This window comes from Centropristis striata, chromosome 8 (genome assembly GCF_030273125.1).
Source record: "Centropristis striata isolate RG_2023a ecotype Rhode Island chromosome 8, C.striata_1.0, whole genome shotgun sequence".
NCBI classification, from domain to species: Eukaryota; Metazoa; Chordata; class Actinopteri; order Perciformes; family Serranidae; genus Centropristis; species Centropristis striata.
The window spans coordinates 18,069,730-18,094,098 of record NC_081524.1 but is presented as its reverse complement, the minus strand read 5'-3'; the positions used below and the strand labels follow the sequence as shown (position 1 = coordinate 18,094,098).

General features: G+C 39.4%; 1 protein-coding gene across 2 annotated transcripts in view; it reads left to right on the top strand.

Annotated features, from left to right (window-relative positions):
- nr2f5 (nuclear receptor subfamily 2, group F, member 5) overlaps positions 1-23,598 on the top strand; it is a 32,453-nt gene extending 8,855 nt beyond the window's left edge. For both annotated transcript variants that reach the window (XM_059339176.1, XM_059339175.1), the window contains exons 2-4: positions 7,906-8,186; positions 14,549-14,795; positions 21,459-23,598. In XM_059339176.1, coding sequence (XP_059195159.1) covers positions 7,906-8,186; positions 14,549-14,795; positions 21,459-21,778 — 848 coding nt within the window. In that variant the 3' untranslated portion in view covers positions 21,779-23,598. The remainder of the gene's footprint in view (positions 1-7,905; positions 8,187-14,548; positions 14,796-21,458) is intronic.
- Positions 23,599-24,369: the final 771 nt, after the last annotated feature.

The window sequence follows — 24,369 nt, the reverse complement described above, 5'->3', positions numbered from 1 at the left end:
GCCTCTCAGGTCACTTGTAATAACACACACACTTGGAGAAAGAAGCACAGAAATGTGTCAGAAGCGTTTAACCACAGACGAGGCTTCTCCTTCAGTCCACCACACGTTCACCTTCTCAGCGCTGTGGGGGAATCTGTGCACATTTATAATTTAGGAATCGAGTTGATGATCTTATAAACGCTCAGTGAGTGGGAGGGCAGCAGCAGAAGAAGCCACAGAACACTGAAACATTTTAATAAAGACAGTATATTAACCATAAGCCATGGCATCCACTTCTAATGCAAACCTGATACCAAAAAAGTTGGGACAAAGTGCAATAATTTGCAACCTACAAAGATAAAATATTTAATGCTCACAATGGCCTTTTTTTTTTTAAATATACATAACAATTATGAATTTGATGCATTGTGCTATTATTATATTATTTTCTTATACATATATATTTTTTTTAATTTTTCATTAATTCTTCCCTTGTAGTTTCTGTGTTTTTTAACTTTCTGTCATGTAAGCAGCTCCTTTATGGGGTGCATGGATTTGGATTTGAGCACCAGAGATAAAATCTAAAAAATAAAATACAGTAAAGTAAAGTATAATAATAATAATAATAATAATAATAATAATAATAATAATAATAATAATATATTTATATGGATTTGAGCACCAGAGACAAAATCTAAAAAATAAATTAAGATAAAATAAAATAAAATAAAATAAAATAAAATAAAATAAAATAAAGTAAAGTAAAGTAAAATATATATTAATAACATATATTAATAATATCATTTTAAAAATATAAAAATATTTAGGGTGAACTGGCCCATTAAATGCATAAAAAAATATTTGTTAAAGGATGCTCCAGCACAAAAAATAAATAATTTAAGTAATATAATTTAAGTAATTGTCCTTATTATTTTCTCTGTGTGATGATAATAAGAGAAGGTGAGAAATAGCAGAGGAAAGAGCCCCTGTGTGCACAGATGTCTCTCCCTGCAGTGTTAAATAAAGTGGTCAGGGGAGGGCTGTGTGTGTGTAAGTGTAAATAAGGATAGCGTGAATCAGACTCACTGAGTTCGGGGTGAATTTGGTTTACTAATTAATTCAGGAACTGCCTCATCAAAGTCTGAGAGAGAGAGAGAGAGAGAGAGAGAGAGAGAGACTCAGGCAACTGCATCCGCACACAGCAAAGCTACCAAACTTTCTCACGCAAACCTCCTCTGCCCTCCATGTCTCTGTCTCTCTCTGTCTGTGTCACGGTTTCCCTCTCGTTCCTGCACTGCCTCCGGTTTCTCTGCACTCTCACGTTCAGCAGCACAGACCTCTCTGCTCTCACGTCTGACACACGACCAAGAACAGGCGTCTCTCAGCGTGCAGACGCCATGTTAGTGAGGTTACATGAGTCGAATGACAACAAATCCCCTTTTTGCTCTTTTTCCTCCTTTTCCTCTGCACCGTAGAGAGCCTTTTTGTCTTATTTACCATGTAAATACTTCTCTTTCAGTGTTTTCTCCTCAGAGATGCACAGAGCAGCATTCAATGTCTTTTAAATTATGACTTGTTTTTAACCTCTAGGGGGCAGCAGAAACAAGCTGTAAACAACCCTTTGACATATTATCTCTTTATAAAATTAATGTACCCAAACTTTTTAGCAAGCAGTTGACTATTTCACCCAGGTTTAGTTTTTCACTAACTCCTGATGAAAATCTCTGTCTCTGTAGCTGCTAAATGCTCTACTATGAAACCAGACTGTGCTAACAATAACAGACATTTAGTTCATGATTATCGTAAACCACAATAATTCCTGATAACAATAATCAGCGTAAAAGAGCGCGTTCTTTGAATGTGCTTATATTTTTGGTGAAAGGCATACATATCTATTTCTAGAAAACAAAAAACAAAAACTGAAATAATGCTGTAAAATGCATCTTTAAATTTGCTTATCGAGTGTTTCATCTCTTTGTTGACAGAAAATTATTTATGAGGTGCTAGATTATTTACACAATATTAACATTAAATCTTATGTTATTGTTAATAGAAGTATTTTGCAACACTTCTAGTACAAAGTCTTATTAACAGTCGAGTGAAGCTCACAGCAGTGTTAGCCTCCATATATAGAGCTTCACAAATTTGACTACACTATAAACAATGTCTGTAGATTTTACAGTGAAAAACTGCTAAACCACGGCAATAAAAGACCGTAAAATGATAAATGGGTTAATTCAGTTTCAATGTAAAAAAAAATGTAAAAGTTTCAAAGTAACAATTAAACACTGTAAATGTATATATCAGCCAAAACAATATTTTTTACATTTATAAAAAATTATCCACTGTAAAATACACTGGCACCGTGTCTGTAGCAAAAATATACTGTAATATATATACAAGCCATCATTTTGGAATTTTTTTTTGTAAAAATACTTTCTCTCACTGTTAAATGTACTAAACATCATATCTCTTAACAAAAATATACTGTAATATTTAATGGTAAAATCTTTAATTTATGCAGCATTTATAAAGTATTTTCTTTTCTTTGTCAATTATATGGCAAAACAGTGCTTCTTTTGATCGAATAAACTTGTATTTATACAGTAAAAATTTGAATAAATTAACAATCTTAAACGTGAAACAGTGAACAGTGCCAATATCTTTTTACTGTAATATTAAAAAAAAGGTTCTACTGCATTTATAACGGTTAAGTTCTGGCATCCACAGCTGCTGTTTTTTTACCGTAAAAACAACAGTGTTTTTTTTTTTTTTTTTTTTTACAGTGTAGAGCCTCACAGATCTGCCTGCTGCTTGATTGACAAATGATATATCATATGAGACTTTCAGAGCAGGTATTCAAACAAACATCCTAATATTTTCTGCTCTGTAACATCACACTGTTTGGCTCCTTCTCTCTTTATCTCTAACTCTCTCCTGGTTTACACATTAGCTCCTCTTGGCCTGCTATCTGACTCTTTGCCCTGCTGCAGAGCAGTGACCTGCAGGTCAAAGTTCAGGGCCAAAATAAAAACTGGGAGAGCCACCAAGATATTACCTCGGTGTCACGTCACACACTGCCCCTCTGAGCTGCATTACACCCACCAACATTTACACAGAAGCATGAAAAATGCCCTTTTTTAGCTTCAAAATGTTTTTTTCTGCAGATAAATCAATTTTTTAGCTTGTGTGCATGTGTTGTGATATAAAGTGACTTCAGGATGCTGTAATATTGTAAACCTCTCTTGTTCATACACACACGCCTGAGCTGTGGCGAGATGTGACGTGCAGAGACAGTCGCAGGTTCATGCAGGGTAACGTGTTTATTTTTCGCTCTTGCCAGTGGAAGCTTTAGAAATGGAAAATCTACTTATTAAACGCAACTGTCAGACCGAGCCAAATCTATAATGCGTCTGTGTTGCCCCGGCACCGTGACCTTTTAGTCCAAATGTTGATAGGCCTTAATTGTATTTAGCTGCTGTAATTCCACTAACAGTCTGACCCAGAGGCTAATCCAGGGCAGCGAGGCAGCGAACTGTGCACTCTGCCAGCTGCCATTTGCTGAAGTGGCATTTTAAAAGTCACAGCTGAAATGTCCCATGGTACCTCTGTTTGCATGCATTCTCCTCTCCTCTCCTCCTTTTATGCCCTGCGTGCATACATATATGCACGGGATGCTGTTTTAGGGATTTGTCGGGTTTATTTAGCCTTTATTTTCAGAATAATTTGCATGAAGAATGACTTTGTGTATTGTTAAGATTTCAAGCTTTCCAACGAAATTCGATTGAATTAAGCTAAGCTACAGTGCACCAATTAAAAAGCAGCAAACAGCTTATGGCAAACACCCAAATCAGACTTTATACTCCCATCCCCCCTTTATTTTCTCTCTCTCTTTCTCTCTCTCTCTCTCTCTCTCTCTCTGACCCTTCTTTCATTTATTTTGTTTTATCCTCAGGCATCTGCTTCTCTCTAATGTCATTCTGTCTCTCTCGCTCTCTTGCTGCCCTCCTCTACGTCAAGATACGACATCTCTCTGTCCCTACACTTGTCTGTCTCCCTCTCTATTCCTCTGGACCTCTCTCTCTCTCTCTCTCTCTCTCTCTCTTTCTTTTCTTCCTCCGGCCAGCTGTAGGCGAGGAAAACACAGAGAGCGATGTGTCTCGGTTCAGAAGTGCTCAAGTGCTCTGCCTCTCAGCCACGAGTGACCTCCACAATGAGGCTTTTGAAAAGTCAAGTGGATCAAGTAGATTCACCACCATCTGCAGGATTAACCACCAATCAATATGAGAGCAGATTAATAGCTGTGTACACATATCGGAGACATGAGAGGCGGCGAGGTCCGGACAGGTCGTGGAATTTGTGGCACGTCATTGAATTTTGTAGATTTGATATATTCAGGGACAATGAGATAATACAACTTGTGCTCAATGCATTAGTGAGAAGCACAAAAATTGTACAAAACCAGGTTGTTCACCCCCTGCTGAACAGATTTTTTATTCTAGATGGCATTAGCGTAGAGCAGACTGACAGTTTTAGGTTATAGAAGTACTCTGACGGTCAGGGAAGTCTTTGGAGACTCTCACGACAGAATCGGTCCTTTCAGAAAGTGAAAAAATGACACAGAATCCTCCAGCAGCCTCAGAAGTGAGGAGGCTGTTGTCCCTTGTGTGCAAAAGAGGAAATCAGGTGATCAGGTTGTTACAGAGCGACACAGTCAGGCGGAGTAAGGAGGAGGTCAGGTGCTCCACCCAACAAAATGACACATTTTGTTCCCTGTTTCCTCCCCACAGTTAAAGTGAGTGTCTTCAAACTATCGTCATAAACGTAACCACAGCAAAGAACCCTAACCAGACCCCAGTGATCCCCCAACATTAGATAGGGTTTTCTGAGCCTTAAAGCAGCCTCCTTAAAGTGTCAGTTCCCCCCCAAAACAAAAATATATAAATTTTTCCTCTTACCTGTCTTGTTTCAGTGTTAGTTTTGGAGGTAATGGCTGTGAAGAAGTCTGCCTTCTGTACAATACAATGAAGATATATGGCACTATACTGGAAAGTAAATACATGCTTTCAATAAGGTCTGTGAAAAAAATCTTGAGTAACCAGATTGCCTGATTGATATGGGAGTCTTGAGATGACAACTATTATTTAAGAGACAAAAAAAATCATCAATAAGTGAAAAAGTGAAGCTGGATTGAAAATAGGCTTTTTCTATGTGGACTGTGTAGATTGTGCACTGCAAAAAAGGTGTGTCTAAAAACAAGATAAAAACACTAAATCTGAGGGAAATGATCTTGCTGCATGGACAGATAATTTACCTTGACAAGATTTCTTAAATTAAGATTATTAAATCTAGAAATAAGCATGTTGTGAACTGGCCCGAGCAGAGTGCACTGCAAATTATTTGTTTCTTACCAAGATAGAAAAACTTTAAATTTAGAAGTCTTAAATAATTTATCTTGTTTTAAGAGTTATTTCTTATTTTAAGCGTTCAACATGCTTATTTCTAGATTTGATAATCTTAATTCAAGAAATCTTGTCAAGTGAAATTATCTGTCCATGCAGCAAGATCATTTCCCTCAGATTTAGTGTTTTAATCTTGTTTTTAGACACACCTTTTTTGCAGTGTGCACTGATATGACTCTGCAAATGTGCTCAGAAGGCTGCAGATACCTTTATTAAAGAATATTTAACATTATTATAAATTGTCAACCAATTGTAGAAATGATAACTGAGAAAAAACCTAATAAAATAAATACCTAAATTAACATCAGTCCTATGAGTTTAGTGTCAGTCAGTTGCTGAGCTTTTAGATAATAACAACATTTCTAAATAAGCCCAAGCATAACAAAACAAGACGAAAGACGAGAATTTATTTTGAATTTTTGGGTGAACTTTAAATATATATTTTTTCAACAGTGAACAGAAAGGTGATTTCAACCCAAGTTCTTGCTGAACAGAAACGGCTCTACAAGATTTCTTACTCTTAGAACCAGGGTCATGAAGTGTAACCTTTGAACAATTTCCCTCCTGTGCAAAATTTCCTCATACAAGAGTTCATATGATATCTTATGAAATATGACCAATTTATTTAAAATTTTTAGACATAAGAACACAAGAGCATTTGTTTTAAACACGTGGTTAAAGCTGCTTTGTCTGGTTTTAGCACCAAAACTATTTGGTTAAGTTCAGAAAAAATATGAGGGTTTGGGTTGAAATAACTACTTCTGTACTCAAATAACGCCTTGTAGTTCATAAAATGCTTCAATGTGTTCCAACGAACATGTCGTTTCCTTTGGTTGACTTGTTGAGTCATTACAATTACTCCTGTGACTGACAGCAGCAGCACAGTACCATTTATCAACCTTTCCTTCACACTAGGAGCACCTCGGAGTGACTAAAACACATCTGACCAGGTAATCTTTGTGGAAATTGCAGCAACTTGCTCTCTGACTACCTCCCACCCCCTCTGCTCCAGCTGGTGTTTCATTTTCTTTTCATTTACAAACCCAGCAAAGACAGACAGACACATGTGTGCCTAATCTGACACGCGTCCCTTTTTTGCAAAACAAGACAAGAGCTGCCGGAGGAATGCCCTCATTGTGCAACGTCTTTGTGACAGGCAACACCTCTCTGTGGCTCAGTCCCACAGCGAGACGGCTCTGTTTGCCAAAGGAGACCGCATTCTTTTCCGGGAACACGGGTTGACACAAGTTCACAGGGAAAAACTAGTAGTTTGAGGTCAACACCTTTTGTGCAGAGGTATGTTTTTTTTCAGCTCGGAGGACAGGGCTAGAATTAGAGGCATTTTTATAACGCTCTTGAGTGATTTGACCTCTCGTTTTTCAGACGTGCCACGGTGCGTTCAATTGACACAGCTGCTGTGTGTGAGGTGACAGGTGATGCAGAGTTGAAAAGCATTTTCCAGACCCCTCCCCCTCCTCCTCCTCCTCCCTTTTATTCCACCCCTCTCTCCACCTCCTGCTTCCACCTGTCTCTTTATGTAAACCACTGCTCTCTATCTGAAGCCTCATCTCAGCCTGTATTCAAATACATTGAACTCTGCACCTTTTCTCTCTTTCCCCTCTCCGCCCTCAATCTCCACTTATCACCTCTCACTCTCTCCCTCTCCGCCTTATCTCGCCATTTCACCCTTTTACCTCATTTTTCCCCTCACACGTGGCCCCCTTTGCGTTGCCTCTCTCCCACCCCCGTCTCCCCTCTCTCTGTGTAACAGTAGATGGAGTTATTAGTCAGACAGTGGGGATGACTGAACAGGTGTTTTCCAAATGGGCCTTTGAGCACTCGCCGCATCATCATCGCTCCATGGGGGGGGTGGGGCATGTGTGTGTGTGTGTGTGTGTGTGTGTGTGTGTACGAGAGCTTGGCCTCTGTGTGCCCTTTTTGCCTCAGGCTGAGCCATTTGCCAGCAGAGAGGGAGGAGGGAGGGGCGGGGGCATGTTACCATATGTATTCATGTGTGGTACGTGCATGTGTGTATGCATATGCGGGTGCATAACATATGTAGGTGTGAAGAAGTGTTATATCTTTACCAGCTGCTGCTTGTCATTACTCATTGATGCAGGATGGCTTTGGCCGGGCCACTTTCCACCGTTCCACTGGTGAAAAGACGAGCGCTGACACATTTAGGAGTCAGAGAAATGTTCCTGTCTCCACACTTTTTGCCCCCTTGACCTCGTTCTGCAGAAACCCCCCCGGCTGACACATTTGACATGCCCAATTTCACTCTTTCTTTTCTTTTCTGTCTTCGTCTTGTTTCTCTTGCAGGCTTTTACTTCAGTTTGCATGCTGAGGCTGCTTGGACGTAGAACAGGTTTAGGTGTTATGTCCATCCTCCTGAATCACTGTTTAAAGATTTAAAGATTTATGCAGCTGAATTCTCACCTTTCTCTTTCTTGTTCTCCTTCAGCTGTACAACGAGGACGCACATCAAACTCCCAGAGCAGCCCCGGTCAGTACCTGACCAACGGCACCGACCCGTACAACGGCCAGCCGTACCTGTCCGGCTTCATCTCTCTGCTGCTACGGGCCGAGCCCTACCCCACGTCTCGCTACGGGGCCCAGTGCATGCAGGGAAACAACCTGATGGGCATCGAGAACATCTGCGAGCTGGCGGCCAGGCTGCTCTTCAGCGCTGTTGAGTGGGCCAAGAACATACCCTTCTTCCCCGACCTGCAGCTCATGGATCAGGTGAGTCTGCCTCTTTGATGGCATTCACATATTTAACCCTTGTGTTGTCTTAACTTTCTGTATCACTTGTCCTAAAGGTAACAAAATTATCCATCTTCACTAAACCCCTAGCAGCTTGATTGCATGTTAAAACCAACATCCATCGCAAACTTTGTGAATATCTTGGTTTTTCCTCTTCACAGTGCAGAAATCCATTAATTTTCATGTTATAATTTGTAGGAGAAGTTTGTAAAAGTATGCAACATGGTCATATTTACGAAAGGGGGAGTGGGGTGGTTTTTTTTTAAAAAATAGGTGGTGGGGTTTTTTTGAAAAATAGTTATGTAGACATGTTCAGGGCTGTAGACATGGTCAGGGCTGGACTCTTATGAAGCATGAGAAGTTTTGAGCAGATCGAACAAAGTATGGCAAAGTTATAACAGCCTCATGTTTGCGAAATGCCGTATTTTGCCGCCATGCCACGCCCACATAGTGTGACCATCAGTAAAGCTTTTAATAACTTCTGATCCCAAAGGCCTTATGATGGTACTGACCAAGTTTGACATCGATTGAGTTAAATCTCTAGGCGGAGTTGGTTGAAGTATGCGACGTGGAAATGGCGATATTTGATCCAAGATGGCTGACTTCCTGTTAAGTTTTGGGTATTGGTCCAAGAGGCTTTTTGGTGTGTCTCCCCATGATACATTTGTGTACCAAATTTCGCTTGTTACGTGAATGTTTCCCATAGGTTGCCGCTCCATTTAAATGTTCTTCGGGCCGATACTGAGTCATTTTGGCACGCCCATTTCTGAGTGGGGATGTGCATTTCAGGCAAACTACTATTCATTAATTGTGGGGTAGTAATCGAATAATATTTGAATATTCGATAATACTACTATACTATTTCTGAGACCAATGATATACGTACATTTTCACCAGGTTTGACGTCTGTTCCGAGTTTGGTGAGTTTTTGAATATGATCACGGCCCCAAAAAGGTGATTCATTAGGGAGAAGAATAAACGGACAAATTTCAATAGGGTCCTCACACCCCTAGTGCTTGGGCTCTAAAATACATCATCAAGGGGGTTTCCTCTGCTGTTAAACATAGTGGCGGGTCATTTTTTGACCCTAAGACAGCACAAGGCTTACAGTATAGGCCCCTTGAAAGAACTTGAACTTTACTCTTAAAACCCTGAAAACATCATGTGTAGCATCCCTGGCTAAATGAAGGTTCACAAGATTAATTCACAACCGTAGCTCCATGAATTAAAAGTAAGACATACCTTGACCACTTTGTGATTTCACCGTAAGCCCTAATAGTAAACATTAACATTAGCACTTTAGCAAATAAAAACTTTTACAATAGTTAAGACAACAAAAATAGCCAACAATATATATGACCATAGATAATAAACTTTAACAAACCTTGTGCCCTCTCAGCCAGCCACTATAGAAGCCTTTTTTTATACTTTATATCAACTTTATATGAATTGCGAAGCACTCGTTATTTATCGCTTGTTTTTAATTTTACCATTCCACCTTTTATTTCCTGTCTCTACCTTTCAAAATAAAAGCACCAGTTTCACGCTGGATGGAACCTTTTCAAAATAAAAGCATCACAACATTGTAAAACACCTTGAAAATATACAAACATGAAAAAACAAGCTATTTAGTACAAATACACCACAAATAACCTTGCTAAAGGTCATTTACAGCATGCAAGGTGAGATCATACTGAGAGAGGGGACTTTTCTATTTTATATTGGAACATAAAATATTGGGTGCTTTTCTTAAGAGTCTTGGGCTATTTTTTCATTCTGCCACTTGGGGAAATAAGTGTTACATGCATATTTAACATATTTATCATCGCTATCATACTTTAATTTTTTTTGCACAATCTCATTTATGTAACCTGATTATTATTTTTTCACTTTGACTTACTGGATTAACATTTGGAACCCAAAAGAAAAACCAAAAAACAACAAACATTAAAATCTGATTTAAAACATATATATATATATATATATATATATATATATATGTTTTAAATCAGATTTTAATGTTTAATATAATATAATATATATATATATATATATATATATATTTTCCCCTTTGGAAACAATAACGCTCAATGAGTTTTAAATGTTGCAAATGTGTTTACAGGTTGCAAATATAATATATAAGTTCTATATTTTTATACTAAATATATTTGACCATAACTCTGTTTTACTTGGGTTATCAAAACAAAACCTGGATTTCCAAGCCAGTCCTTTAGAGGCAAGGTAAATGGACCTGCACTTATATAGCGCTTTTCTAGTCGCTTTGCGACCACTCAAAGCGCTTTACACTACAGACTGCGCTCATTCACCCTTTCACACACACATTCATACTGGAGGCAGAGGCTACCCTAAACGGTCCCACCTGCCACCATTGGGAATTCATTCACACACCGATGAACACAGCATCGGGAGCAATTTGGGGTTCAGTATCTTGCTCAAGGATACTTCGACATGTAGGCTGTGACGGTCAGGGATCGAACCACCAACCCTTCGGTTAGGGGCCAACCAACTCTACCAACTGAGCCACAGCCACCCAGGTGATGGCGTTGCCACATTTTTTATGTCATGACGTCATGAAGAAGTAATGCGCCCATGATTTCACTGACTCAAGGTGATTGAATTTAAATCCAAAATGCATTTCACTTCATGTCTACAAATCAATAATCCATAATCCATAGAAATATTATTCATGACATCGAAACCTTCTGCTTACTTTGAAAAATAATTAAGCTTGTAAATAACTTTATTTGTGAATCTTCACCACTCAGTCTTTCAGTTATTGTTCACTGACGGCAGAAACAGACCTGATGTCAGTCGTGCACATGCAGATTTATACCTGCTGTAAAGTCTCGGCACGGATGAACCACCCGACCTATAAATATCCACATGGACCTTGGGCAGACAGAGTCATCACAAATATGTCATGCTATAGCTGCACCATATCTTTAATATAACATTAACGTCATGTCAAGATGTAGAATATATATCTGTCCTGACGCTCTCTGTAAGTGCTCTGGAAATGTCTGCTCGTCTGCTTTCTATAAAGACACTTTTTATCTTTTCATTCTGCCATCAAACATCCTGCATCAACACGTGTCCACGAACTTAACCGCATCTCAATCTCATCATCGCTTTTTAAAATGCAGTAATTTATCTGGTTTTGAGCTGCTGCTGGTTAGAATACATGTTATGATAAGACTATGTTATTGTGGAGTACACTGTAAATTAAAAATCTGTTTAATTTCAGGTAAAATACTGACAGCTGTGGTTTCCAGAACTTCACTGTCTAAAAAAAGTGGGTTTTCTACCTTAGATTTAAATGTAAATATCAGCAAAAATTGTAATTTCTCCTTTAATTTTACATGAAAAAATAGTGTTTTCTACAATTTAAAGTGTTGTACTCTTCCTTGATTTATAGTAATTATAAGCATCTACTATGGTGATATGCAATTTTTTATTTTATGCCCTATTTCTGAAGCAATTTCACAGTGTTTTACTGTAATTTTTACAGTGTAAGTCAAATATAGCAGTAAAAGCTCAATCCTTATCTCACTTTTTCACTTTATTTTAAACACAACATACATTCAAACCACAAAAACAATATAGAGCATGTATGTTATGTAGTAAACCTGCAATTTATTAACCTTATGCAAAAAGCAATAAATGTTTTTCACAAGGTAACAAGGAAACTCAGTGTTTCTGTGCAGTATACATACACGCACATATGTAAATCACCTTCAAAATAAAAGCACTGCGGTTGCATTGATTTCGAATTTCCAGCTAATCTCACCCTAATGCCAGGTCTGTTCTAGATAATTCAAGGTGGACGGAATAATGTAATGGCTTAAAAAAAGGAGAGCTTGTAATAATGAACTGTTATTGTAAATGCTGCTGCAAAGCGTCATGTTAGAAATAAAGCTGATTGGAGGCCACAGTCACCACATTCCCATGCAACTTAACTGCTTTTTCTCCTGAATTGCATTTGTTCTTGAAGTGTTACAGAAACATTTCTTATCAAAGTCTACTGATGGTGCATGGAGAAAGTCGGACGGTTCAAACACACACAGGACCTCTACTCACATGTGATACTGATTTAACCCCGAAACCAGGATTTTTTTCATTCTAACCACGTAGATTTGTTTCCAAAAACCTAACCAAGTTACACTGCAAAAGTGTTAATTTGAACTAACTCTTGTGCCAAACTGCAAATTAACCACTTGTTTAACTGGAGTCACCAAAAGCTCCAAATCATGACTTCTTCATCACATCTAGACTAGAAAACAAAGCAGCGTGGAGCCCTACTGTAAATTGACCTCTAAAGTTCTGGCTGTAAACTCAATGAGGCCAGTTTCAGTTTGATGATGATATACCAAGTAAAAGTGGAGACAAGGTCAAATATATTTTGTATTAAATTATATAACTGGATGTAACCCTCTTATATATTATATTTGCAACCTTTGTTCACATTCGCAACATTTAAAATTCTTTATTGACCATGATAGTGTTTTGAAAGTAAAAAAAAGATTCAAAATCACATTTTATGTTGGGCAAAATGACCAAAAAAAGACACAAAAAGACACAAAATGACTAAAAAACGACACAAAATTACAAAAAAGACACAAAAAAGACACAAAAAAGACACAAAATGACCAAAATTGTTAAGCTTAACACACAAGGCACAAATAGTCCCACTAGAATAAAAACCAGAGTTGGATGACAGGATCACACACAATCACAAGATCACATTTATGTTGGTTTTTCTTTGTTTCTTTGGTTCAAAATGTTGATCCAGTAAGACAGAATAGAAAATAAATCATTATTAGGTCATATAGGTGAGGTTGTGCTGAAAAAAATATACCAACATGGCATTTAAACATGTTTTAAGTGGTGTATACAGGCAGGATTAAAAGGATTCAAAAATGGACAAAACAGCCCAAGACTCCATAGAGTTAAAACTGTAATCGGAGATGAAAATACATTTCCCTCGAAACAAGTGGGAATGCAGTTTAATTATATCTGCAATTAATTATATACAGACACAGACACATACATACAGAGGAAACTCTATATAAGGAGGTCTAATTGTCCTGTCGCTCCTCAATTGTTACATCTTCGTCTCTGTCTGTACTTTGAGTCAATTCATTGACTTTTGCATCCATCAAAATGTTCATTCATTGAGTAGTTTTTTGACTTATGATCTGTAATTTGCACAAAGACATGATTTAATTCAACCCATGCTATTATACATTTCACACATTTAACACACATTTCTCTTCTTCATGTCGTAGTGTGGCCTGCCTCTTGTAATTTATGACCTTTAAAACGGACAGTAAACCTTTCATCATATCGCTCTGTGCTTACAATCAGTTTCTGGCAGCTCGACAGTTCTCTCTTTGCGATGTGCCGGTTTGTGCATGCTTCCTTCTTCCTTCAATGAATGAATAAATTACTTGTTTGGGGAAAACTTGTGCATGAATGAAGCTCCTGTCCTGTATCGAGTTTGCATTTCCTATTTGATAATGTGACCAAAATTCTGTGCTATTGAATTACTGTTTGACTCATGTTAATGCTGGCTGGACACGAGATCTAAGGCCTGTGCTGACCCTGTGAACATGCCTTGGTACATTGAACAAATAGTCGACCACATTTGATTTAACCCCCAGGAGTCTCCAAAAGCACCAAATCCAGACTTCTTGATGACTTCCAGACTAGAAAACAAAGCAGCATGGAGCCCTACTGTACATTTACCTCTAAAGTTCTGGCTGTAAACTCCATGAGGCCAGTTTCAGTTTGATGATGATATACCAAGTAAAACTGGAGACAAGCTCAAATATATTTAGTATAAAATGATAGAACTGGATGTAACTCTCTTATATGTTATATTTGCAACATTTGTTAACATTTGCAACATTTAAAATTCTTTATTGGGCATGAGAGTGTTTTGAAAGTAAAAAAAAGATTCAAAATCACATTTTATGTTGGACTAAAGGACTAAAAAAGACACAAAATGACCAAAAAAGACACAAAATTACTAAAAAAAGATTCAACATTACTAAAAAAAGACACAAAATGACCAAAAAAAGACACTAAAAGGCACAAAATGACTAAAAAAAGACACAAAATGATCAAAAAAGACACAAAATTACCAACGTAGACCCAAAAAAGACACAAAATGACTTACAAAGACACAAAAGACAGGATTCAAAAATGGACAAAGTAGCCCAAGACTCCATAGAGTTAAATCTGTTGTGTTGTTGACATTTTAGCTTGGTGAAAATATGTTCCTTCCGATAATAACCGCTCTATTCTACCTTTTATTTTAGGTGGCACTGTTGCGCATGTCATGGAGCGAGCTCTTCGTCCTCAACGCCGCCCAGTGCTCCATGCCGCTCCACGTGGCTCCTCTGTTGGCGGCGGCGGGCCTGCACGCGTCGCCCATGTCGGCGGAGCGCGTGGTGGCCTTCATGGACCACATCAGAGTCTTCCAGGAGCAGGTGGAGAAGCTGAAGGCCCTGCAGGTTGACACGGCTGAATATTCCTGCCTCAAGTCCATCGTGCTCTTCACGTCCGGTGAGTTAGACTGAAAGCAGAGAGTCACACAGGAAAACAGTAGCAATGATGTCACATGATGTTTGAGCAGGATTTAACATGTGCTGGATGGAACAGCTGATCAGAGCACACTTTTGTATTTTAACAAAGGCCGGGACTCGATTAAAAAAAATAATCTAATTAATTAGAGGCTTTGTAATTAATTAATCAAAATTAATCGCATTTTAATCGCATATAAATATTTGACCTGAGAACATTGAGAAGTAATTTTTTTCACATGGATTTTTAGTATACCATTGAATAATGACTGAATACATAAGCTTAAGCAACAAAAATATTGTTTATTTTTGTTCAAGTCCAACAGACCAGTGCAATTTTTGCCATTAAGTGTAGCAATAGCATATTTAGAAATATAGTACATTTCAGAAATTCAGGTAGCCTATTGGTAGGTAGACCTTCTATAAACTATAATACTATGTTTTTTTAAGTAAAACACAATCCACGCTAGCTACCACACCAGCCACTAGCTGCTATATGTTTTGCATTGGGGTGATACTTGAGGCTGGATGTGCTGCGGTGATATGTGAATTCCTTGTTGCATAGCAACACAACCATGCTCTTATCGACGCTTCCATCCGTTGGTTTTTTGTAACAAAATGTCCCATCATCCACGGGGCCAACCAAAGCGTCTCATCAGCTTCTTCCTTCATGTTCACTGTGGTTTGTTGTTGTCTGAACTCATCAACGCTAGTTGGTGCTCCAGTATAATCGGTCCGCCTGAAACTCATCCAGTGAGAAACGCTCCGCGGTGCAAAAAAAAGTGCGATTAAAATGCATCAATTTTTTTAAAGTCTCAGCCCTAGTTTTTAACCCTTTAGGTGGAAATGCAACGGTGGAGCATTTTTAAGATTGCCACTCTGGAGGGTGGTTTCATTTTTTTGCCCTTTTAAGCCCCAAAAACACCATCGCCGTCTAAACGAAAGGCACATCTGATAAAATATTTTGTCGTTTTCACCCGTAACAAATCTTTCAGTATTGCAGGTTTTCCTCAAATAACTTGTTTTTGATCATCATACGTCCCAATTTTTTGTTTTCATTTCATACTTTTTGAATAAAAACCCTTTTTTTATCACTACGCTTCTAATGCACAAGGTCATTTTTGACCCATGTGTGTAAACTTGATGTAATAATACAAAAACTATTTTTCTTCATAAAGTATGAAAGCAAAAATGGATATAAAGATCTGTTGTAAATAAAAAAGTGCATTAGAAGGTGTTTATATGTTGTGCATCAAAGGGCCCTAAAAATGACTGGAAGTCCAAAACTCAAGAATGTACAGTATTATAGCTCTCTAAGCTCTCCAAGAAAATAAACAATACAATCAACTTTTGGGTTTTTGGGAGAAAATAAATCAGAGCAATTGGTTGTGAATTCACTGGAAAACTGCATAACAAAAACATAATATATAACATATCAGTCAATTGAAAAAGTTCATAGTAAAATAAAGTTTGTTAAAAGTCAAATTTTGGTCCCAAAGTCCCAAAAGATGATCAAATGATCACTTATTTGTAGAGACTAACAGTCCGTTCATGTGATCTTAACCTTCTTCTCAGCCTCCTAGAGGATTATGGGTAAATACTGATGTCAACATAAACATCACCTCTCTTCTGTGAGTAACTCTACTATTGCTCGGACAGGCTGAGCTGACCTCCGCTGGCACAAGAACATTCTGTTAATTGGTTTATTCATGTCAACAGGGACACTTAATCGCAGGGTATCAAAGCACATGTAAACAGCTTAACCTGAGTCAAAGAAGAGGAGGAGGAGAGTTATATCCCCTGTGCTTTTAGAGGTAAACTCAGGACGAGATACAACCACTTAATTAAATAACAAATGTTCCTGTTTGCCAGGAGACATGAAAATACTTCAAGCTTTGATTCAGTGTATTTTGTAAAAGAAGCTCCTTTAAAACATGTGAATCTGACAACATTTTCACACGTTGGTCCTGCGCCTGAATAAGCATCCAAATCACATATAAGTAAAACAAAAAATCCCAATCTTACTGGATCAGACCTGGTAACATTTCTGTACCACTTTCAAAGCAGAATGCCATCACATTACCAGATCAGAAGGGCTGCAGCAGCATGATGTGAAACATGCACATACACATTCTGTTCTGCATTATTAAGAGCACAGATAGTCTCAGTCATCTTCTGCTTTTGCACAAAAAACAATTTGAATTATCCAACAAACACCATAAATGAGCCCAGTTTAACTTGTCGAGGATCAGTCTACAAAACCATCTAAAATGCATGAAAAGTATGTTAGAAAATAGGAATTAATGTGTGTTCAACATAAAATATTAACATTTTATGCGTGTGCACTGTTGGACAGTATACAAGAAGAGTTGGAGGGAAGCATCTCTTGCACTCAAAGTGATTGTAAATAGAAAAAATAAATGCACTTGGCAAAACTACTGGTTATTTAGCAGAATTATAATTTACTAAATAAGAATTCAGGAGTTCCTGCAGGCATTCATTTCCCCTGCTCGAAAAAGGGTTGAAAATGTTGACCGTTACTTGAACATTTAGCTGCAGAATAAGACATTCTTAGTGCCAAGAAACATTTCTTCCCTCAGCTGAGCTCAAAGACACACAAAGCAGACTTCAACTGTACTTAACCCGCAACCTTTTCACCTCGGCCGAGCCTGACCGAGACGTGACCTCTAATGCTGCAGCACATATTGTCTCATTGGCTCCATATGTAAATGCTGCTGCTACAGTCCTCCCACCACTCAGTCATGGTCTCTGCCCTCCATGAATTTCACTGTAATTTGATCGCCCACTTGTACTGTAAAAGACCGCTTCATACCCTGCTTGTGCTTCACTTAAATCACTTAGTTATCTATTAGCTTTTACCTGAAATTTTTATATTAATCGTTAATAGTTGAGTGCTCCTCTGCAAAGGTTTATTGTGATTTCTGCTCATATAATACATTGTTTTACGTGAGAAAGTCTTCTTTTATTGCTCCAAAAAACATACACCGTAGCAGATTGCTGTAAGAAAACAGCCAAATTGTGACAGTAACATACTGTTTTCCATTAAAAAGGTATTATACTGTAGAAAACAATGCATTCTGGGCAATATTTGTAGGTAGCTTGCAGTTTCCCATAAAATATATGATTTTCTAAGTCTCTTCTTGTACACATTTTTAATGGCTGTATTTTACTTAACTAACTCATTCAGTATATGGTATATTAAAATTACTGAGGTTACAATGAAGACAGTGCTTAATTCATAGTAATTGGCTTTCAGACAGTAATATGCTCTATTTACAAAAAATGACTGCATTGTATACTGCAACAATATTGCAACTAGCTTCAGCACTATACTGTGTTTTAGTCTACTGTAAAAATCAATGAAATGCAGGATTTTACTGTAATTCAGTATATGGTTTTATCACAGTAGATAACAGTAGGGGAACTGTAAAATTAACAGTAGAATGCTGGCAACCCTGCTGCCAGAGAAAGATGCATTTTTATAATAGATTCACGCATCCATACGTTTACTACCTCTTAACAAAAAAAAAGGAAGCCAGCAGCCATTATCTGCTATTAGTGCTTCCTTTATAATATTTATTTAGCATTAACTGTAATCTGATTATGGTAGCAATTTCTTATCTCAAATAATGCACACGCTGTTGGACTTGATGTCAAAGAAAATATCATAATTCTAGTAGAGATTTGTCTATTTATAGCTCTTTGCATCCAAAGCTCTTTTTTAAAAATCACACAGGAGGACTTTGAGCTTCACACCCTCACTGTGCTGCATTATGTTCTCCCCACTGAGCTGCAGACAAGATTAAATCACAATACAATGGTGTTACATCTTGAGGAAGCCCATGAGATGGCCATTGTTTTGATACTGCTTACACACAAACCCTGTTGAGGTTTATCCCAACAGTCAGTGGGCTCCAGTGCCAGCCACAATACTGTCACATCTGGGATCCTTCACGGAGAGATCATGCTTTGTGACCCAGGGGGAAACGGATGGTGAAGAAGCCAACACTGAGATGTCGCCCGTCCCTTTTTTTTATACTTTCCTCCTTTGCATGGCTTGTCAGTTTCACTCCTTGCGTCCCTCCGCCATGCATGTGGATCCACCTCTCCTCCTTGCTTTCATCAGCCATCTCTCCTTCATGATCCCATCTATTATTGAAACCAGTCATCCACCCCTCCTCCCCACGCTTTCCCAAACCCTACCCCAAGCCCAGCCCAGGCCCCGGGACCCCTGCCCCCACCACGGGAGTTGAATTATGTATGGTGGGTTTCAGTGAGACGAAGGATTCGCAACAGCCCCGGCCATGACCTACATAACCCCTGTAGCCCTGAGCATCCCATGTGACGTCCCTGTATGCAGGCAGACGTAGCCGCATGTACACACCATGCAAAATACTGCCAAAAGGAGACAATACATTTAGTGAAACGTGCAGATATTAACGCACAGTTTTGAATTTAATGGAGATGGACATGCACACACGCACGCACGACCTGGACCCGTTAATAAACCTGACTCCTGCAGACCTGGTAGAATGAGCTAACAAGCTGAGACAAACACCAATCGTCTCTCACCTCCCTCTGAGTCCCCTCCCTCCGCTCCCCCTGTGAAGCCCAGTCCCATCAAGGCACATCAGAGATCGGGCATCTCAGTGCTGCCACCCTGATCCCTCACCCCCACTGACCCGGTGTGTGCCCAAGGATCAGACAAAAGAACGCGCTGCTTGGCGTGTAAGGGCGCCCACAGAGCTGTCGCTTCGGCACGCGATGTGGTTTCAGTCCCACAGACAGCTTTACTAATCCCAACCAGGCAGTGACTGCCTTGTCACGCAGCACCCAAAATGGCGGCCCGGACACACAAAAAAAAAGCAGTCCAGCTGCCCCCCGAGTGGAGGGAAATACAGCTGAAGTGGGAGCAATTATTCACTCAGGATGATGAGAGTCGTGGCCGTTGGGCGTGGGGAGGGGCTGACACACTCGATTAAAAAATGACGTAAATTACATTTTTTTGTTGCATGGAGCTACGGCCCAGCAGGGTTTACTCAGGGGACAGATCAAAGTGTGAGATGACAAAGGGGACCTGCGAAGCAAGGTGACAGGTTAAAACCTACGCGCCAGCGCTTTTAGACTAAAAGAACGGGCTTGTGAAGAAATTGCCCTCATCGAAAACCTGTCTTCCAAATGAGGGTTCATCCAGGGGGCAGAGTCACAGAGCACTTCCCCTGAACGTACAGTATGTGGTACAGTGAAATGTGTCTTTGTTTTGAGTTCACACATCTCTGACCTGCTTTGCTAAATCCCCCGTGCTCTCCCCTGCACACGGAGGGTGCGAAAAGTATCACGCACGGTGTTACACACTTTATCGGTTGTGCGAGACTCTTGGCAAGGCGGGGGCCTGCAGGAGGGGAGGTGTGAGCGGGCTGGAGGCAGAACATGACCTCCAGCTGTGGGGAGAGGAAGTGCTGCCGTGTGCTGTGAACACAGACCACAGGGGTGGAGCAGATATTCATCTCTGCAGTGACAACCTCCATTTCCTCCAGTTTGAGCAAGATTTCTGACTTGGGAAATTTGTAATAAAAAACATATTCAAAAAAACTTCTCCGCCCTTTATTTGCATTTATCTCTTTATCTAGATGAGATTTAACGTACAATATCACCCACTTGTCATCCACTACTAGTTACCGTATTTCCTCAATTTAAAGCTGGGCCCCTATTAATGACCGGTCTCATTTAGTAACCGGGTGTAAAAACTATTTCTAGTAAATAAAAGCCGGCCTCTTTTATAAGCCGGGTATCTTACCGGTGTTATGTCAAAGTCCGTTGCCACGTCGATATCTGCCCCCCTTACCTTAACCTGCACCAACCTGACCCCTGACCCCAACCAGTCCTCCTTTAAGTTGTTAACATGAGCCCAAGTTTACCTTAACCCCAAACAGTTCTCTCTACAAGGCCTAACCTTAAACTTAAATCCTAACTCCAACCGCGGAGGTGATGCTACAGAGAACACCATTCAGGAAACATCATTTGACGGGTAACAGATTTCAACACAACACCTGTATTTTGAAGTTTGGCCACACGAGTTGGTACTGTAGGTAAATATGGTTGTTTCTCACGCTGTCCTAGTCATTCTCTGTAAAGTCCAGCCGTTTATGCACGTGCTTCTGGGCTTTTTAGTCATTTAGACATTTTAAATCCTGCTTAAAATGAACATTCAGTGTGCTGTTCATTGTTTGTTTACATCCCAGTACTTCCAATATGGCTGACATTCGAGTAACTGGCTACAATGCGCTGTGTAAAACACTCTAAAAAGTGCTGGTCAGAGCTGCTCTGATTTTCTTTTTTTAATAGAAGCCTCCGTCAAATAATAGCCTGCCCCTATTATTAGCCGGGTCCCAAACTGATTTTTTATTAATAGAAGCCCCGGCTACTATTTGAAGAAATACGGTATCCTACACATTACCAACCTGATAACAGATCATTGGGAACAAAAATAAAGCCAGGCCTGACCTTTTATTTGTCCCGTCATGGCTCATATGTTGTAGGTTCTGTTTCCTTTCTTGCAGCGTCCTTTCAGACACTATAATAATTATCAGTTTAATAAATCTTTATATTCTCTGTCTTCCTTTAGATGCTATGGGGCTGTCAGATGTAGCCCATGTGGAGAGCATCCAGGAGAAGTCTCAGTGTGCCCTGGAGGAGTACGTGAGGAACCAGTACCCCAGTCAGCCCAACCGCTTTGGCCGCCTCCTGCTCCGCCTGCCCTCCCTGCGCATCGTCTCCTCCCCGGTCATCGAGCAGCTGTTCTTCGTCCGCCTGGTGGGCAAGACGCCCATCGAGACGCTGCTGCGCGACATGCTGCTGTCGGGCTCCAGCTACAACTGGCCCTACATGCCCACGGTGCAGCGCGACCGGCCCATCTCCCTCCACTATAACGAGAACGGGCCCTGAAGGAGGAAAGTGGCTGCAAAGCTGCAGGAGAAATTCAGGCTGAACGTCCATCCGACTCCTCATCCATCCATCTCTCCTTTCACCCAGGAAGCATCTCCCTCACCATTCCACATTATCGGTCACCATCCCGGTTACATAAGCCAGCCAATCATTCACTAGCGCCACTGCAGAGACTCAGTGGCCAGTCGCAGTCCCTCCGCCGACATCTGAGATGTGGCACGAGATGGACACGTTGGTAGAACGGGTTATTGCGCAGTTCACCAGCAGGTCTGTTGGACAGATGCCACAAAAACAAGGGGCAACAAAAGACAAAAACGTTTGCTTTATCGTTGGTGCCACGCCCTCTTCTACAGAGGGGGCGCACCAGCGTTTCAGTATGGCGAATACTGAGCAAGGGCTTTGCCAATTGGACTCTTCAACCGAGAGCACAAGGCCCGTTGTATATTTACCAATTTTTGAAAAGAAAGCCAGAAGCCATTAAAAAAAAAAGAAAAAAGAACACAAATGCCAAATGTCTTGGACTTTTGCAGAGGACATGTTTTAATGTGTGTGTTTGTATTAGCACTGTTTATATGGAGAGAAAACTCATGATTGTGTCCATATGTACAGTATATCGTCGATTCATAGGCATCTATAGCATATTAGGGTTCAATGGGAAACGCTCAGGTTCAGAGGGTGGGCAGGCAGACAGACAGAGAGACAGACATGCCAATATCAGTACAAAAGAGCAAAAAGACAAACCCAGTAAAAGTTTATCAGCAGCCTGTGCCAAAGCTGAAAATGCATATTGTTTGGATATTTTTGTGGTAGTGTTGGTGATGAAAATATTATGTTTGATCTGTCTATAATTTGACTATATACTTGTTTTTTGGGGTCTCAGGGGGAGAGGAGGAGTTTGTAAAAGAATACACAAATGAAAAGCTTAGGCACTTGCATTGTAAACTAGTCAGAAGCTTCACTTATTCACTCTGTCCAATCACAGCACTGGAAGATTTATGCCATCTGATCAACTGACTTTTTGTACTTATTCAGACGTCCCGTTAAAACTCCTCGAAGTGTCGCTATCGCAGGAGGGCCACAACTCATCCTCGTTCTTGTTTTTATCTTCATGATTGTCACAATTGGACCTTTTGGACCTTTGGGGGGGGCCGGGTGGGGGCATTTTACTGTACTTTAGCTGTACTTGCCTTAGAACAAAGATTTTGTCACTGAGCATTTATCTTATGACTGTGCCATAATCTCTCGTTACCTGTTATAACAGGTATTATGTCCCATCAGGAGCGGAAATGGACTCGAGCGATGTAAAAAATGATTAGCGTGAACAGAAAAGTGATGCAAAATATAGAGATTTTTTTAATGCATCAATAGAAAGAGCAGATATTTCTGCAGCACTTTCAGTTTTTCAACCTCCTGCGAGTTCTTCTCCGCTTCTTGATGATATTGTCACGTAGGGAAAACCCCCTCGACTCATGTCATTATCGTACCGATACCGTAGAGAAAAGTATCACTAACCTCTGAAAACCTCAGTCTATGTTACAATGTTATCCCAGTTGGACTTATGACTGTGACTTAGCTTAGGACTATTTTAAGTTGTTGTTGTTGTTTTGTTTTTTTCTTCCCCTCAGTTTGTTTTGACAACCTGTCTCACATTTCCAACATGGCACTGTGGTATCAACATTGGCATTGGAAAAGCCATCTGGGACCTTAGAGCGCTGTCTGCTGATGAATAATAATTCACAGTTCCTATGAGTTTATTTTTATCCCCTCTACTTTTTGTTTGCAAATATGGATTATCCATTAATTGAAATAAAATTCTGTTGTTCACAGTAAGTCTTCTGACCTCTTTCATTGTCATGTAATTAAAAACTCAAAACAGTTTGTAGATCTGCTGCTGAAATTAACCCAAACAGTTCTTTAAGCCAAACTACAAGATTGTTTTCCAACCCTTTATTGCACAAACTATTATCGAAATGTGAATAACTGCTAAACCACAACAGTAAAAGACCGTAAAATGATAAATGGATTAATTCAGTTTCAGTAACAATGAAACACCGTAAATGAATATATCAGCCAAAACAGTGTTTAGTACAGTTTTTTTAAAAATACATTACTTCACCGTAAAATACACTGGCACCATTTGTGTAATATATATATATATATATATATATGTATATATATACACACACACAAGACATCCCTGTGATTTTTGCATTTATTTTTTGTAAAAATACTTTTTCTCACTGTTAAATGTACTAAACACCATATCTCTAACGAAAATATACTGTGATATTTAGTAGTAAAACCTTTAATTTATGCAGCATTTATAAAGTATTATCAATTATATGGCAGAACAGCGTTTCTTTTGATATTTTTACGGCAAAATATGGAATAAAATGGTAATGTTAAACCTGAAATCAACAGTGCTAATATAAATTTACTGTAATATTAAAAACAGTTGCAGCGTATTTATTACGGTAAAGTTCTGGCAACCACAGCTGCCGTTTTTTTACCGTAAAAACAACAGTTCTTTTCTTACAGTGTACAAGATTATTTTCTAACCCTTTATTGCACAAATTATTATTGAAACATGA